This window comes from Tyto alba, unplaced genomic scaffold (assembly GCF_018691265.1).
Source record: "Tyto alba isolate M040663 unplaced genomic scaffold, T.alba_DEE_v4.0 Super-Scaffold_2, whole genome shotgun sequence".
NCBI classification, from domain to species: Eukaryota; Metazoa; Chordata; class Aves; order Strigiformes; family Tytonidae; genus Tyto; species Tyto alba.
The window spans coordinates 73,610,494-73,628,265 of record NW_024881282.1 but is presented as its reverse complement, the minus strand read 5'-3'; the positions used below and the strand labels follow the sequence as shown (position 1 = coordinate 73,628,265).

Below are 17,772 nucleotides of genomic sequence, written 5' to 3'. Positions count from 1 at the left end.
AGGAAAATTTGCCTAAAACATAGGTGCAAGACAAATAATAAAAATGAATACTGAATTTTGCCCATAAAGGGAAATGAATGACATCAGTGGCTCGGTGGTGCATGAGCCTACCCTCAGAACCTATTGGGAGAAGTCTGACTTACCTCCCAGCAAATGCCACTTACCAATGAAACGTTACACAAACAAACAAAAATCTATGGGTTTTATGAGAGAAGTTAGAGAGCAGTTACCCAGAAAATGTAACCAAGTCAATATGAATGAAGGACAAGCTGAATCAAATATTAGTTAGAAGCCACCGGTGTACTAGTGACTGTGATTAACTAGGGAACGACCACATTCATGTACCATTTTACACAGGTGACTCAGAATTTGAAGAGCAGAAGAACCTGTGTTCTTTAGAAATCAATGGCCAAAACCCTACTGCCGCTTCAGAGCTGTCATGCAGATGCACTCGTTAAGACTCAATAGTGACACTGATGGTCATCACCTTATAAGGTTTCTACATTATGCTCCTACTAAACATTAAAATTTTAAAATATACTTTGGTCTTTCCTTTTATCTATTCATTTATATTTTTAGAACTGGGACCGATCTAGGAAAATTATAATCAGCCCCAACCCTCTTACAGGGAGAAACACCAGCTTAAGGACCACTTTGGGGCCTCCCTCCTCCCCTTTGCCTTCTGCTCCCTTTGCTGCTTTCTGCACTATAAAGGTATATTATGAGAAGCAGGCTAAAGTAAAATAATACATAAACATACACAAGCACACCCCACACATACACACTCACAGTGTTTAGGACTAAATCCTGCTGACTTGTAATGACAGCTGTCCTTTGTAATTTAAGTTGCTAACTGTTCCAGATTTAACAAGATGTATTTTCAAGAGAGTAACCTGGATTTAAAACACTAAGCAAAATAACAGCAAAAACATTCCTTTCACACTATATACAGCTTGCCAAGTAGCTCTCTGAGGTGATAGATAGAAAATGTTCCTATAATAAGATATTCAGGAAATCACTATTTTATCTCTGGATCTGGTTTAATTTTTCTGCAGGCATAAGCACTAAACTCTGGGCTGGTGGGAAGAGAGGGCACAGAATTACCAGCGGTCTCTCAGCTATATATATCATCCCTCTCCTTTACCATCACCCTTCTTCCTTCATTGTGCCTTCTTCCACAAAATTCCCCCCGGGCATCCCTGATAAATCACAGATTTCCAAAAATCATGAGACTGGTAATGAGATCTTTAATCATGAGATGCTCCAAAATAATGACCATAAGAGGCTTTTTATTTTCTTTTATTTGCCTCTGGCACAGTGGGTGACATCTGCTGGCCTCAAGGCATGTGAGAGCTCTTTGGTGGTCAAATTTCAGCCCAAACCACAGGGCTGAAACCAGTGGCTCTGAGGGAATTCCCATTCCCACTCCCAGCCCAACAGGAAGAATACTTGACTTTTCCCAGCAAGTCTTCCCACCTGGGTCCTTGGGGACAGCATCTGTAACCTGGCTGCTCTGGGGTCCTGCAAGCTCCCATGGCCAAACAGGCAAGGGAGACACTAGGACTTCATCCCACCTCCTGATGTTTCCCTGCTACCAACCAAGCTAAACTGTATTTTACAAAAGCAAGAGCAGGAAAAGCTCAGGTCTACATCTCTCAAGTTGCTTTGAGCTGTGCCTGCCGATGCACTGCACATGCAGAGCAGCTGCTGAAACAGTACCCAGCCCCCTGCCAGTCCAAAATCAGGCCCAGGATCCTACGTGCAGCACCAGCGTGAGCAAAGATGTTCCTCTTCTCCTCACCTCTTCCCCTTCTCTGGTCACAAAACAAAGCAAAACAAAAAGACACCCTGCAGGGATGGGTGGGTGGGTTTCTGGATGGATGGATGTATTGGATGATTTGGGATTTTTATGCTTTTGCATTTAAATGAGAAGGAATAATTGGGAAAAAAAAAAAAAAAAAGAAACAATACTGAGGATGATTAGTGATATTTGGGGCACATCTGTTGGAGACATGAATTAGTCTCTGGATTCCAGAAATTATGAGCACGTTCTCAAAATGATGTATGCTCAATCTGAACAGTCACTGGACCTTGTCCTCCTATACAACTTCCACCAGTGCTGGCAGGAACAGAGCACAGACAAAAGTCACAACTGAATCTTTAATACCCGTGCTCTCTTCCTCGTATATCTGTTGAGGATTAAAAATTCTCAGTCATTAAGCTTCCACTCTGTCTTCACCAGCTAGCTCACCTTTTGCCTTCCAGCAACAAGGACAGGAGGGGTGCAAGCACCAGAAGTGCTATCAACACAAGTATTGTGATTTTTTTTTCCTACAGCACCCTGATGAACAAGGAGCCAGACACCACAGTGAAACATTCTCCATTTAAGAAAACACTCAATTTTTTAACTTCACCTTATGATTTGGGAAATAAAAAAGATAACTTGGGATTTTACAGCCCATAGTTTTGTGCCAATAGCTCCAAAAAGCCCCAGCGGGTTGTTCTGCAGAGCTGGGGTACATGCTCAATGGCAAACTCGTGCCGAGCTGTCTCTGTGTGAAGCCTGGGCACTGTTCTCCTGGCTCGGGCCGATGGGCAGAGGTGCACGCAACGGGCCTGGCCTCTCCCCGCTGCCTGCTCCCATGGCACTGGACATAATCACCCCCAAGTTTCTGAGGAAATACTGAGGAAAAGCACTTTTTTTTGGAATGTTTTAGAAGTGGTAGAGTAGAATGAAAAGGAAAACATCCATGCCTCCAGCATGTCACAGCTATGTAACAATTTTTGCTCTATGGGGTCCAACGGGTAATTTCTTAATGTCCTAATCTTTGCTCTTGGCTGATTTTACATCTCTAAACTCTGTAAATTATTGAACCATCTGTTGTAATGTACCCTTACAAGGTGTCATCTCCCTCTGCATTTGACCTGTAAGGTAAATCTTTAGAGACATTTTAGGTTCTGTCTCTCACTTGGGACTATATACAGCACAAATTTACACAAGAGAAAAAAGAAACACACCAAAATTTCCAGTTTATGTTGAGCTCTGTGGCAGGTTTACATGTAAGACGATTTATCATAATGCAAATTGCACTGATTTGGGTTAAGATATGGTGATGAAGCAGTACCTTTCAAAAGCCTAAGCTTTATCTCTGGATGTATTTAGCAGAGGAAAACATTACTGTAGATGTCAAAGATAAAACTCAAATTAGATCATGCCATTGTGTCTGCAATTTGCATTAAGTCTTACTTGGAATAAATCTCTTCTTAAAAATCCCACCTTAAAACCAATGAGAAAACTGGAGGTGTAAGAATAAAACACACCTCTGCATAACATACTTACATTCATTTACAGAGGAATATCCCTCCCTCCATTTATTTTTAAGAGAAATCATCATCCCCTACCTTTATTATGCATTCATGTGATACTGTATTTTGTTTTCTCTGCTATCTCTGCCCCTTGATTCATTCCCAGGAGCGTTACTTGAGGAGGGGCACATGGAGGGAACTGAAGGCTGGACCAGTCTCTGTGGCTTGTAGGACACGTTCCCTTCGGGACAGCCTTTGCAGCCTGGTCGGTATTTGCATCCCAGTGCACCTGCAGGCACTTCAGCATGGGAACCTGCTGCCATGCCTAGTTCTCACCTCCTTTCACCAGCAGCTGAGAGAAAAAACAAGGGCACCCACAGACTCAGCGTGCCTCTTCTCAGATGACAAAAAAGACCATTTCACCACGCAAAGTCGCAATTTTTACCGGGCATTGAATGCCACCACTGGCACCATTAATTCTTGGGGAATTCCAGAGGCCATTTTGGCCTCACACTGGGCTTTTCAAAATATATTAAGCTATTTATGTGAATGAGGAAAGCAAGAGGGGTGTGGTGGCTGTGCCAGGGGCGTGTGTGCAGTAACATCTTTCATCAACAGGAACTCAGGAGCTGGAAAACCCGACGCGCTTTCAGGTACCACCAGGCTTCCTGCTCACTTCCAGCTTGGTTTCCCTAAGCTGCTTTCCACAGAAGAGGAAAACAAAGGGCTGCAACTAGCAGTACCCAGATTGGCAGGGAAGGAGAAAGCTCTAGCATTTACTTTTGAGCAAGGTAACATCTCAAAGCAGTTGACCTGCAAATAACTGACCTCAGAAAGAGAGGAAGGGCTCAGGAATATGCAGGAAAGGAAATCAGGGTTTCCCTTTCAGTGGCAAACATTGCTTTCTTCAGGAGAGTCCAGCCCTTATTGCACTAAGATCCTGTTTAATTTTTTCCATGTAGCTGTTACAGACTCAATGTTTCAGCACGGAACAAGACAAAGCACAGAAGAGCCATCTGCCCCGGTCCCCAGCAGCCCACTGGCACTAACTGCACAAGCAGTGAACTCTGCACACCTCTATTAAAGGAAGACCAGTGAAAGCCTGCATTTTGTGTTTCCCATAAACTAGAACTTTTCACAGGAAAGTCTCTCTCACACATCTCCTGCACAATCCAACGCTATGGTGAAAATGATGGCATTTAGAAATAGGTAGACTTCAGACCAAATCATGCCCCTTAACGCCCTAGGTGGTCCCAGAAGCTCTGGTGGAAAGAAGCATAATGGCCAATTAGTGAGAATAATTGAAGAGAAGCCATAAAATATTAATAAAGCAACTGAACAACATGATTAAAGTAAATCTTCTATTGTAATTACATCTTAGGTGGCTAGGATTTCAGAGCTTTATATTTTCATTTTATATGACAAGTATTAGCTCGAAAGGAAGTTATACTCAGAAGCACTGTATAACTGCCTTTATTGTGGATTATAGGAGTTCAGAGGTATTGATGGAGTAGACAGAACTGGCAAAAACAATCTGATGCTTATAAAATTTCTGTTGTTATACACTGAAGGAAAACTTTGAAAAAATCAAAAATGTCCTTTTGCTTGTCAAATTAAAAGGATTAGGGTTCAAAAAATAATCCCATAATCTTATGTTTTGGTAGCCTCAAAAATATTTCATACACAGCTCAGGAACATAAACTGAAAACAAAAAGCAACTTTATCAGGGAAGCTGACTTTTACTTAATGACTCCTGAAAAATGCCTTGTAATGTCACACACATGTTGCACAGAAAATCTCAAAATCAAGGTATTTTTAAATTTACAGAATAGTTAGAAATTCAAAAGTTATTTTTTTAAAAAATATTTGTAAACAGAATCATCGAAAATGAATCCAGACAGCTTCCACAGCTTGTACTTAATTCTTCTTACAATAGTTTAGTAGTTTAAAATTCAGCCTTTTGGTAAAGCATGGTTTTATTTTAAAGTCACTTTAAATTATTACCATCTTGTTAGAGTTAATATACTTTATTGTGTCATCTAGATTACATTTAATTATTAGTATAAGACACTCATCTTCATAATAATGTTTCTTACAATATGCACATCAGTGGGCTGAACCCTTGAAGCTGGGTAGCCCTATCTAAATAAAATGTATTTTAAAATTATTATATTGGAAAATGCTGTATAATAGCTTTCATATGCTTAACTATGGAGAATTTGAGAGGCAGCCTGAAGTAAACTATCTTCATCTCGATTTTTAGAAATGGAAAATTCAGGCCAACAACTGCACGGGGAGCTGTGATTTGGGGGCAGTGTACAGTGCGGGTCACAGAACAAAACCTGCCCCAGGAGGAGCAGGGGCTGGGATGCAGGCACTGAACCATGATGCTCTCAACAAAAGAGCATTTGCAACAACAATGAAGCTGTGGTTCCCACCATGCCCTGCACAACTGTAATGCAGAACTGTAATTATCTTGATGTTCAAGGCCAAGTGCCTCAGTCTGGTGCTTAACTGTCAAAGCTTTCAATCACTGTAACACAAAGGACACACAAGAAACTACTTTATACTTTTTTTCCTCCCTAACAGGACATCATCCTGATACTCTCATGTCTGCACCTAACCACTCTTTATGCCAGTTTCTTGTTGTTGATCTACTGATGAAAATAAAAATGTCTAACTTGGGAAGTATAAATATGTACAGAAGCCCAATATGTTTTTTGTAATTCAGTCTTACTGAACTGCAAGGGGGCTTCCCAGTTTTGTATTTACAGCCAGGAGAGAAGGAGCCATGTTATCTTGTTCCTTGGAAGTTAAATATCTTTTTGTTTTGTAAGATCTAAAATATTTAATTCCAGCCTTCCTGGAATTTCTTTTTTTAACCTTCACCTCTGATCTGCTGCGAACATTGTGAGGGGCTTTCCAGAACATGAGGCATATTGGAAAAAATACTATCTCATTATGATTTTATCTTCCCCACAAATAACTTAAAGGCAAGTTGTTGGGTTTTTTTCCCCCTCCTTTCTCTTTTTCCCTATCCGATTTGTTTTCAGTGAGAAAAAAACAACCAAGACACCTAACCGTTGGCAAAGAAAAGCCACTTAAAGGGTAGTCTAATAAATGGGATATTTTGACACCTAGCAAGTGCATGTTTGGGTCTATTAGAATGAATTTGTGAGGCTTAAAATTTCATCCAGTTAACCTTTCTGACATTAAACTATGAGAAAATCCCCCAAGTTCTATGTTATATAAGGCTCAACTTGTCTAAATTAATAAAAACACAATTGTAAACACCAGTTGCAGAGAAGTCGGCTGTTGTTTAATAAACTGCTATTTAAAATATTTTAATTAAAACAAACCTCAGTGTTTGTAGCTACTCTGAGATCAATGTTCTGCAATGCATATATATGTTCACAATTATGACAGTGTGTGGGAATTTAGTTATGTCAGTGAGGAGGGGTTTTACATGTACCTATAAAATTATAACATCAAATAACTCCACTTTGTGTAATTACACTTCACTTTCCACATTTTTCTTAGTTATACCAATGAAGGTAAGCAAATGCATTATAACAACGGTTTTCAAAAAGCCTGGAGAATTGTGACTCCCATTTAGGTGTGGCAACAGAAATCCCATCAATATAAAACCAGCAGTACTAGTCAAGAGCCTAAAAACTGCTGAAAATTGGTAGAGCAAGATCATTCAAAAAGGTATGTATGTACAACAGGTTAAAGACAATAAACAATTTCACATATGGTAGAACAAAGGGAATTCTAAATTTGGACCCGTCCGTTGTTAACCAGAATGCCAACAGGAAACCTGAGGTGCTCAATACATATCTCTCTCCCACTGAACACCAGTAAGTGATAAGCTCATACTCACAGGACATTTTCTTGCCAAGAAGTGGGAAGGAGAGGTCAGGTGCCAGAGGTAGCAGGTACCCACGCTGGGTTAGCAGTTTGCCTTGCTCATGGAAAGCCAGCTGCCTGACAGCAAACATGAGCTTAGCTTGGCATGGCTTCAGGGTCAAACGCGTTATTTTCACATTAGGTACTTTATGAGATTTTACTTTAATGAAAGGAGACTAAAGGCAATGTTAGTCATGACAGGGGGGGTTAGATCAGATGATCCCCAAAGGTCCCTTCCAACCCAACCATCCTACGATTACACCTGGCCATTAGGGCTTGGTATTAAACACCTACTTGTAGAAGAATGGGGCAGCACTTGTTCAAGAGCTGCAACACCGTCACCCCGTGGTGTCTGCTTGCAGGCCTCTCATGTCTCCAAGCTCCTTGACTTCATACCGTACAGCCTGCTTTTAGGAACCTACCTTCTCTCCATATTGTAACATAATTTAACGGAGAATGACATTAATAGTAAGTAGGTGTAAAAATGTAATTGTAAGCATGGAACCATCCTCAAGCAGGCTATTGCCCAAGTTCTTTGGATAATGAATTTTATCTAGGTGCTACTTGAAATTATCAGCAACAGGAGAGAAAGAGTAAAATCATCAGTGATAAACTCTGCAGGTGAAAAATGAGGAGAGTGGCTAAATGAAGAGAAGAATAGGCCAGCCATACAGCCATCTTAAGGAGAAGCAAAAGAAGATAAGCTGTAATCATCAGGGAGGATTTCATAGACTCTGAACTGTTTGGGAGAGCTGAGATCATGAGTATATTGCTGGTGAATTACTAGGGTAGCTTCTGAAGCCAGGGCTAAGTGGTTACATTGGTGTGTGTAATTGGTGGTGCTTGCCTTTACAAAGCACCCATCACACCTCCACTGCGGAGCACCCTTAAGAAGAGAAGTCTTGTCAAACCATTCTAAACCTAATTGAAAAGAACAAACACAACATTAAGTCTGCAGCTAGGTTTCCACATGACAGCAAAGGACTTTGATCAGTGCAAGCATTTCCACGGGCAAGGAGGATAAGACATGCAGCTCCAGAAGAGGCATCCAAACCCCCGGCATTTGCAGCAGTTCAGCTGAATCAAAGATCATCCCACGTGCAGCATCTTGGGACAGGGGACAAGAGAGGGTTTGTACAGAACTGGGAAAACTTTTAAACTTTAGACAGTAGCTAGTTTATCCCCATCAAAATGAGGGAAATGCGATAAAACTCTTTGCCTGGGTTTAGGAAAAGGCATAGCAGATTGATGTGAAGGCTGTAGGCCATTTACAACATTTGAGAACTAAACTGCTAACAAATGCACCACAGTAATCCAATTAGAAAAGTTTTTTTGCATCCTGACAAGTGAGCATAGGTTGAAGAACTGTTGTGGTTTGAGGCTACTCAGCAGCTAAACGCCCCACAGTCGCTCACCCACCTTCCCCCCACTTGGGAATGGGGAGGGAATCGGAGGGGCAAAGGGACACTCGCGGGTTGAGATAAAAACAGTTTAATAACAGTAACAGAACAATACGCTGACAGCAGTGTCAACGGGTAACATACAATACAGCTGCTCACCACCCACCGACTGACACCCACCTGCTCCCAGCTGGCGATCCCCAACACCAAGGCCCCACAGCCACACTCCAGGAAGTGAGAGCCACTCCTGGCCCACTCCTGCCTTTATATAGTGAGCATGATGTCACGTGACATGGACTATCGGCCAATCAGGGCCCAGCCCTCCAGCTGTGCTCCCCCCGCCCCCGCACACAGGTGAGGGCACTGGGCCCTGGGGAGCCCCTGGGGTCTCAGGGTGCTGCAGCTCCTCCCGCTGCCAGACCAACGGGAGCTCTAGTCCAGCCCAAACCAGGACAAGGACACATCCTCCAGATAAAATTCCACCTACAGAAGTGGTAGACCTCTTCAGTGATTCTTGTAAATCCAGATTTCCAATATTCATCTTCTGTGACTTGGTGACATGAACAAGAATATAATCAACAGAAACATGATGGTATTTAAAAGTTTAATAGACTTCAGCTTTTGACTGTGTTATATAAAAATGTAACTTTAGTGTTTTTATTGTTTCTGTTATCTTTTGGACCAAGCAGTCATGCGTTTGTGCTATCAGGGCCATAGCCTCAGGTCCAACCCAGCATCACTTGGGTTCAGCCATGAGGCTGTGGCATGCTGGCCCCATCCCTGCATGCATTAACAGTGAGCCGTGCCACAAAAACAAGCAGGGACCCATTTTAACATGCACAATAAACCTCTGAGTTAAACACAGCGGGTGAGTGTGCATGCAGGCTTCTGCTGAGAGTCTGTGTCAGGAAACAAATGTCTTTCACAGGGCTCTCCCCCAGGTTTCCAGCTGTGAGCAGCCCAGGAATGGCTCAGAGGAGCTGCCTCAGCCACTCTGGACTTGCCACTGACTGCTTTTATGTGACCTGGAAGAGATGAAGAAGCTGTGACTCAGCTTCCCATCCCTTTGGTGATGGGAACAGCACCCTCTTGCTCAAAGGGATGTCTCAGAGGCCTCTTTTGCTGTTAGTAACTTTTGCATAGTCCACAGCTATCTTTAGATGAAAAGTGTTTTGTACAGGTACAGCTTGTAATGACCAAGTCATAGTTCTCTGACTAAATACATAGACCCAAAAGCAAGAATTCTGCCAGGTGATACCTCTTAATCTGAATATCCAAAACTAATACTTATTTTCAGGAATTGTGGTTTGACCCCAGCCAGCAACTAAGCCCCACACTGCCACTCACTCACTCACTCCCCACACCCAATGGGATGGGGGAGAGAATCAGAAAGGTGTGAGAAAACTCACGGATTGAAAGAAGAACAGTTTAATAATTAAAATATTAAAATAATAATAATAATGATGATGAAAAGGAAAATAACAAAAAGAGAGAAATAAAACCCAAGAAAAACAAGTTATGCAAATGAAAAATAATCACTCACCACCAACCTACCAATGTGCAGCCTGTTCCTGAGCAGCACCCAGCTGGCCAACTTTCCCCCTAGTTTATATACTGAGCATGACGTCCTATGGTATGGAATACCACTTCAGCCAGTTTGGGTCAGCTGTCCTGGCTGTGCCCCCTCCCAGCTGCCTGCACACCCCCAGCCTCCTCGCTGGCGGGTCAGCACAAGAAGCTGAAAAGTCCTTGACTTAGTGTAAGCGCTGATCAGCAGCAACTATAACATCAGTGTGTTATCAACATTATTCTCATCCTAAATCCAAAACACAGCACTGTACCAGCTACTAGGAAGAAAATTAACTCTATCCCAGATGAAACCAGGACATGAATTCATGAAACAAAATGGATATCGTGCTAAAAGGACAGAAAGGAAAGTAAGTATCACAGTTGACTGCTGTGCTCTTCAAATGCTGCATGCACTGACCAATAGCCAATGGAAGACTTATTATCCGTGGCTAATTGCAAAGAATAGGTTGTATGGGTTCCTTATATGTTTAGATATTAACTCAGCTCACGAGACAACATCTGGGGTTCATTGCTTTTGGCATGAGCAAATGCAATGGTCATACAGGGAAACTTCAAAGCACTGAGCATAAGATTTACGAGACACTGTGTCTCACAGTACATAGCTGAGTGGTAAAGATCATAAAAAGAGAAAATGATAGGCTTTTACAGCTTTTGCACCAGTCATGCTCAGAAAAACATTTGGAGGAGTTAAGATCTGCTTCTGGACCTTCCACTGCACTGTTTATGGGGTCCTACACCAACAGAGATGTCTGCCTATTCAATAAAGGCAGAAGAAGGCTTTCCTCACAAAAATTTCATGCTGATGAGACAGAGAAAGTTGAAGATTGATGGAAAAGACTGTGCTGCGATATCTGTGCAGAGAACAAAACTAAGGAGTACTAATCGTGAGGAAGGATCTTATAAGCAAACGATCATTTATCTCTCCATCAGATGTGAAAACTTTCTCTCAGCTGCAGAGAGCGACAGGTCCACAGCAATTCAAAGGGAAATTGTGTTGCAATTATGAAGGCCTAGTTTCACCAAAAACATTGAAACAATGGCATGGCATAGCACTGCTGAAAAAGAAGTAAAATTGCTAGACCTCCAACGTTATACAGACCTTCACTGGGGTGCAACCACCCTATGTAAGCTTTCTCATGGTATTGCCAGACAGAAGCTGCAAGGAAAGGCAACTAGGTATTCTCCTCTGAGACACCGAGAAACAACAAAAGCTATTAAAAGGCTGGTAGTCAGCAGTCTTCCTTGACTTTTCCTGCATTCAAAATCAGTAGAAAAACTTCATAAAAAACTGTTAAGACTTTCTGCAAGTGGGAAAATAGACAGCCTTTAAATTCTGAAAAAAGTGCAAATCACCTAGCACCCTAATAACTGTAATTATATTTAAACTCTTGAAACTGTATATACTGTTTTTTACAGTATTAAGCCTTGCCTAGGCTGTTTTCATCTCTTTATTATATAAATGCACCTGGAATCCAGTAGCATAATTTTGAAGACCTGGACTAAGTGACACTGTTAAGGCAGCAGCTATAGAAAAAATTTTAGTACCTTCACTGTGCTGCCTTATCATTTGAGTGAGGTATCAGAAAGACAACCCACAAAGCTGTCCCATACCGTGGACAATGTCCTTACATTTATGGGAGCATTTACGAATGACAGAATTTCTTATTTGGTGTTCTATATTAAAAACAAACTTGGTCACAGCTGTTTGAAAGTTCTGGCGAAGCCCCACAACCCTGTGAGGATAAACTTTGTGCAGTCTTGCTGTCATAAAGCCACGGCCTTTCATAAACTAAACAAGGAGTTAAAGATGCAGTAAGGAACCTGAAGGAATCAAATTAAGATTTTTTTGTACAGGATTTGGCTGTTACACACCTGTGATCCCACTGCTCCAGCAGAGCTGCAGAAGTGTAACCAAGAGTGGAATTTCAGACCCTCTCACCCAAGATAAAACACTCATTACGGCTACCCTGGCTGCCAGATTTCTCTGCTTAAAAGCTGAAATTCTCACAAATAAATCTCTCTGGCCTGAAAAATGAGAATCTGGTATCAGACCGAGCTGGGAAATTACTATCTGAAGAATGGATATAAGTAAAGATAACGCAGAAGCAAATCTTCACATTTACTTTTACCGCTATAAGTTTGCAAGAGCCAAATGCTGAGAACTTACTAAACAATATGAATAGGGACTTCTGGCACAACACTGTGAAAACGGCTATAATTACCTTCTCATGACACAAAGTCAGAATTCACAGCGGCCACGTTAGATGTCATGATTCCTCATGTCAATATGGTATCACAAAAATAAATTAGGAGGAAAAAAAAGTATAACACGTAAAAGATCTCTAATTGCTGTATTTGATTACTAGAAGATTTACAACCACTTAAGATTTCTCCCCTCTCTGAAGTGAAATCCAAGGAGAGATGCAGAGGATATGGCAAATCTCTGACCATCTTTTTTCCCTAGAAATTGCTCCTTGCTAGGGTTTACGTAGCAAAGGAGGCAGAGAGAATGCCATATGCTAAGGAGAACTGTGGGAACATGAAATCTCTTCCTTATTTCAGGGGTTGGTGGTGTTAGTTGTTTTTTTGTTTTTTTTTTTTTTTTTTGTTTTGTTTTTTTTTCCCCATTGGAGTGCCTTTGTTCTGTGACAATTAGATTTTACTTTTTGGGAGCACAGTTGTCGAGGAGAATAGTCACGGCAGTTGCTGAGCAGAAGGACTGTGGGAGTTGAACTGTGGCGAGAGCTGTGTGAGGACCCAGCGATAGCAGCAGGCACCCACTGATGGCAGGGCTGGACCTGTGGGAATTCACACCCAAAAAGGTGGTGACTTATAGCCACAGTGGTATGCTCTACCGGAGGCACCAGGATGGGGCTGGAAGTATAGCTCATTTGGGAACCACAGTGGCAATCATGCCTCCAAAACTGATGTGGATGACATGATTAGTTTGTTCTTTGGGGGGTTTACCCCTGAGGAGTACAGACAATTCCACCTCTGTCCCAAGCCTTTACCTACAGTTCATCTCAGCTGCTTTTGCATCACTCAGAGATATATGAAACGAAGCTGGAAAAATTACACAGGCTTTCCACAGTGTTCAAGTTCATTAAATTTGTTCGCTTAACTTAAATTACATTCTTTTAATGTTAGCCATGCACATAGCCCTGCCACCAATGTCACGATTGTTAGTGTGTACATTGTTCACTTCTCTAAACTAATTTGTATATAAAGAAAAGAAGTTAAAGGGGTCACTATTCTGAAAAAAATATATGTCCTTCTTCACTCACCTCCTTACATCACAGGAAGTGAAGCTAATTCCACATCACCCCAAACTAGCCAGTAATCAGGTTTCAGAAATACCTTGTAGAAGCTCAGTTTACCTTTGTGCCCGTAACAGAAGACTCCTGAAGACTGAGAAACTTTCATCATGTATAAATGACTAACAATTACATCAAAACAAATGGAGGGCTTCAAAGCGGGGTGGAAAAATGGGGGGAAATTCCATCTGATTAAGATAGGACATAATTATCTTCTACAGGAAATAAATGCTATATTTTTAACAGGTGACCAGTTGGATAGATTCAGTACAGGGTTATGATTGTGCAGTGATTTCTCATCGAGTTGCAGCATATCTCACAAGAGAGATGACAGACCATAACATTTTCTTGTAATTATTTTTCTATGTAGGCTCTTAATTGGGAAATGGAAACATGAGAGCTCCCAGAGCAGGCTGCACTTGACTATTACCATTCATATTTCATCTTTTACAATTAATTCAAAGATTCCTAAGTACCTCATACTGGTATGTTACTACACTGAGTTAATACCGTGGTAACATTTAAGTAATACCAGAATGTCCCAACTTTCAGCCTTAGCAATTCTCTCCTCATTCTGATTTATGATCACTGCATTCTGTGAGCCAATACACACTGCTGTTATTGAAACCAACCTATGCTGTTTAAATACTAAACAGATATAAAATCTGGATCGTTGTAAACAATATTTATATACAAGCAGAAAACACTGTATTATGATTAACAAACTGAACTTGCAAATGGATATGAACGTATTTAAAGAAAGGACAAAAATCATAGGTGAAGTAACAGTTCTTAAGGGAGATTGGAACAACATTCAATAATGCACCTTCATAACATATTTCTAATAACAGATTACTTGTTGATAACATCTTCCACCTCGTTCTGTAAGGGTGATGAAAATCCACCAACTAATGACCACCACATGTGAGCAAGTGTGTCAGGTTTGATGGAAAAAACATTGTCATGCAACATGGAGCCTAAAGGCACTAATGTAAGGTAAACCAACCACCAACTACAGGGCTAACACTAAATTTCTATTTCATTCATTCAGCAATAAAACAGACATATTCAGTAATATTTGTACCATTTTACAGGGTAAGGGATTCCAGAGCCCTCTTGATCACAGTTGGGTGTGTTTTCCCTGGGCCGACCTGACTGCGATCATGATGTGAACTGTCTTTCCAGAGAATAAAGTGTTTCACTGAAGTGTAGCTAACTGAAACCTAAAGATGGTAAGGCTGCAAGCAGTGCTTACTTCTTTACTTCTGATCACTTTAATATTCTGGCAGAAGGACAGTTAATTTTTAACTCAACAACTGTGCACTGAAAATACAGTTACAGATCAAATCCTTCTTTCTGTATTAATAGTATGGTGCCTCTCCTCTAAATATGTACCATGCCTCTTCTGACTACAGTGTTAATTATTAAATATGTTCATCAATTATTAATATAAGATTATTTTCTTTCATTTTTAAAGTATGTTTAGCCTTTTTTTCTGAAGATTTCTAGCAAGAGACCCTCAAACTGTGATGTAGGAATGCATGTCATTCCAAAACCTAAGACATGGATGAATTAACTCTATTTATAAGCATATCTTTGTTTAATGAAACTTGCTACTTCTAACCATTCTTATTTACATTACAATAGTACATAAACATGTTAAATGAAATAAACTGGTCATAAAATCTACTTTGTAATGTCCAGTGCTGCACATATTTTGCATTAGCTGTATCTACCGGATAAAGGACTTTGTAATGTATTTCACTATGGAAATCATTCATGAGAAGCCTGTCAGGAAAATCACTCCTCAACAAACACCAAATATCCCAACCATCTCACAGCTCTATTCAGGGTTTCACCAGTCAGGCAAAAAGTTAGTCTGCAGCACCTTAGGAAGGTCTTGCTGCCCTAAGCCCTGCTCTGATCTTGGGGAGCATCTCTGGTCCCCCTGGCTGGGGAAAGCCCAGTTCACTTGCTGCTGCCACATCCCTGCTCACTGACTCCTCTGCCTCCTACCATCATCACATTTTTAATTACAGTCCTGAGCCAAAAGCCACAGAAAGTGAAGGAAAACCCTTTCACCTAGAGGGTTGGATCCAGCCCAGTAGACATATACATCATCTAGATTCTTTTTACATGGAGACTTAAATAATTTATGTTTTCATTTTTTTTATAACTTCAGCAGTGAGAGGCAGCATTGGGAACAGCCCCCTCTGCTTCACCCCTCATTTGCAAGGGTCACAGTAGACATTGCTGAGCCATCAGCATAAATTACAGCTGGCAGCACGTTAGTGCAGAACGCTTAAATGCATGTGCAATTTCAAATACATAAATAATCCCACTGACTTTACTGAAGTACCAGAAAACACACAGCTAATATTCCTTCGTAACTTCTCAGGAGTATTTGAGAAGCAGCACTTTGATCTTTATTAGCTGTCAAGTTCATGATGAGCCAAAATACGTTCCTCAGCAGGCTGCTGGAGACAGGCCTGGAAGCAGCTATGTTCTTCTGGGGTTTATCTGGACATTTACAAACTGGAGCTGACTTGCAGTATTTCCCATAAATGTGCATTATTGCAGTTTCCTGGGACCATGAACCATCGTCATGCTCCGTGCTTGTTGATGACCAAGGGTTGACAACCCTCTACTGAGGTTCCACATCCCCACTATACCCTGATACGAGGGAACTGCTAAGGGGCCAGAAAGGTGTTAACATGCAAAACCATGAACCAAGGTATGTCCCCCACCTTTCTCCTCCCAGACAGAATAAATACGTTTTCATCAAGCATTCTGAGCAGAAATTCACACAATGCAAATTGTTTCAGCAGTTGCTGGGCCCCCTGCGTGACCCGGAGGAAGGCATGGCTCCTGCCACCATGCATGCACAGAGATATGGGACTTACTCTAAGTGACATGTGACACTCGCAAGCCTTCTCCTGACCAGAAGGCCAGCACCAGGAGTTTTTCTCCCTTTGACTAAGAATGTCAGCAATTTCAGCTTGACACAGAGCTGGCCTGGCTGATGGTCTAACATATAAATCACGGGTCAAAGATAAGATAAACACATACCAGTGTAGTCCTCATAGCATTCACAAGTGTAGCCCCCTTCTCGGCTCCGACACAGCCCATTGCTCCCGCAAGGGTTGGAGTAGCAGAGATCAATCTCCGTCTCACAGTAGTCGCCTGTGAAGCCTGGGGGACATCGGCACCGCAGCCCGTTGATGGGGTGGATGGGGCGGAACAGGACGGTGTTGGAGCTGATGAACGGGGCCGAGCTGTCAAACTTCAGGACAGAGACGCACTTCATGTAGTTCTCACAGGGCTCCCGCAAGCAGATGTTGTCATCGAAGGGCAGCACCCTCTGCGTGGAAATCATGGTCAGCAGGGTCCTGTTGAGGTAGATCTGCTCCTGCAGATCCTCAGAAGGGAAGAACTTGTTTCGAATGCCACCAGGGAGCAAAGCTGAGAAGGTCACATTCAGGATATTGGAGCTGACGTCTGTGTCATTTTGGATGTTGAAAACAAAGATACCATCCTTGGTGGTAGAGAGCACTGTTGCCACCCCCTCCACAAACAGGGACAGGAGGGGAGAAAGGAACCTCTCCTGGGACATGTTCTCCAGCCGCACTGTGATGCTGTTGGTGAGCATGTCATCCGTGATGATGGTGACACGCAGGGTGCAGACTGCTGTGACACTGTGGACACCATCTGAAGGGAAGAGAGAAAGATAACAGTCATGTCAGAGAGCAGGCTTCAACCTACAGACAAAGAGGCTCCCGCAGTCTCCTGGAAATAAAATGGACCTGTGAGGCATTTCAAGGCACTGGGATGGGAGAGGAAAATGTATGCACCTTCTGCAGTGATTACCAATGCCTTTACTCAGGAAAACAAAATAAAATCTCTTCATGATTGCAACTCCACAGACCAGAGACATCTCAAAGAACCCAGAACACCTGGAGAACATCCCAGCCAAACAACTGGCAAGGCCTGGTGAGCAAACAGACAGCCTGAGAGCCCCAGGATGGCCAAGGGGAAGAGGCCTCTCATGATGGCAACTGAATGGATCTTCATACAAGTCACTGCTAGTCTACAACTGGCACAGGGAAGCTGTTGCTTTTCACAGCACAACACAAAAATTATCTCCTCCAGGCATGGTCTCAGGCTTAAGGAGCCAGAACTATGCACAGACAGAGAACTGTGACCAGACCTTTAGATATAAAAGTCACCTAAGGAAACAAGTCTTCGCATTTGAA

The 17,772-nt window shown here is 42.0% G+C and overlaps 1 protein-coding gene across 6 annotated transcripts in view; it reads right to left on the bottom strand.

Moving 5' to 3' along the window:
- Positions 1 to 17,772, bottom strand: part of CELSR1 (cadherin EGF LAG seven-pass G-type receptor 1) — a 176,015-nt gene that overhangs the window by 89,211 nt on the left and 69,032 nt on the right. For all 6 annotated transcript variants that reach the window (XM_032996275.2, XM_032996271.2, XM_032996269.2 and 3 more), the window contains exon 2: positions 16,589 to 17,227. In XM_032996275.2, the coding sequence (XP_032852166.2) occupies positions 16,589 to 17,227 (639 nt within the window). The remainder of the gene's footprint in view (positions 1 to 16,588; positions 17,228 to 17,772) is intronic.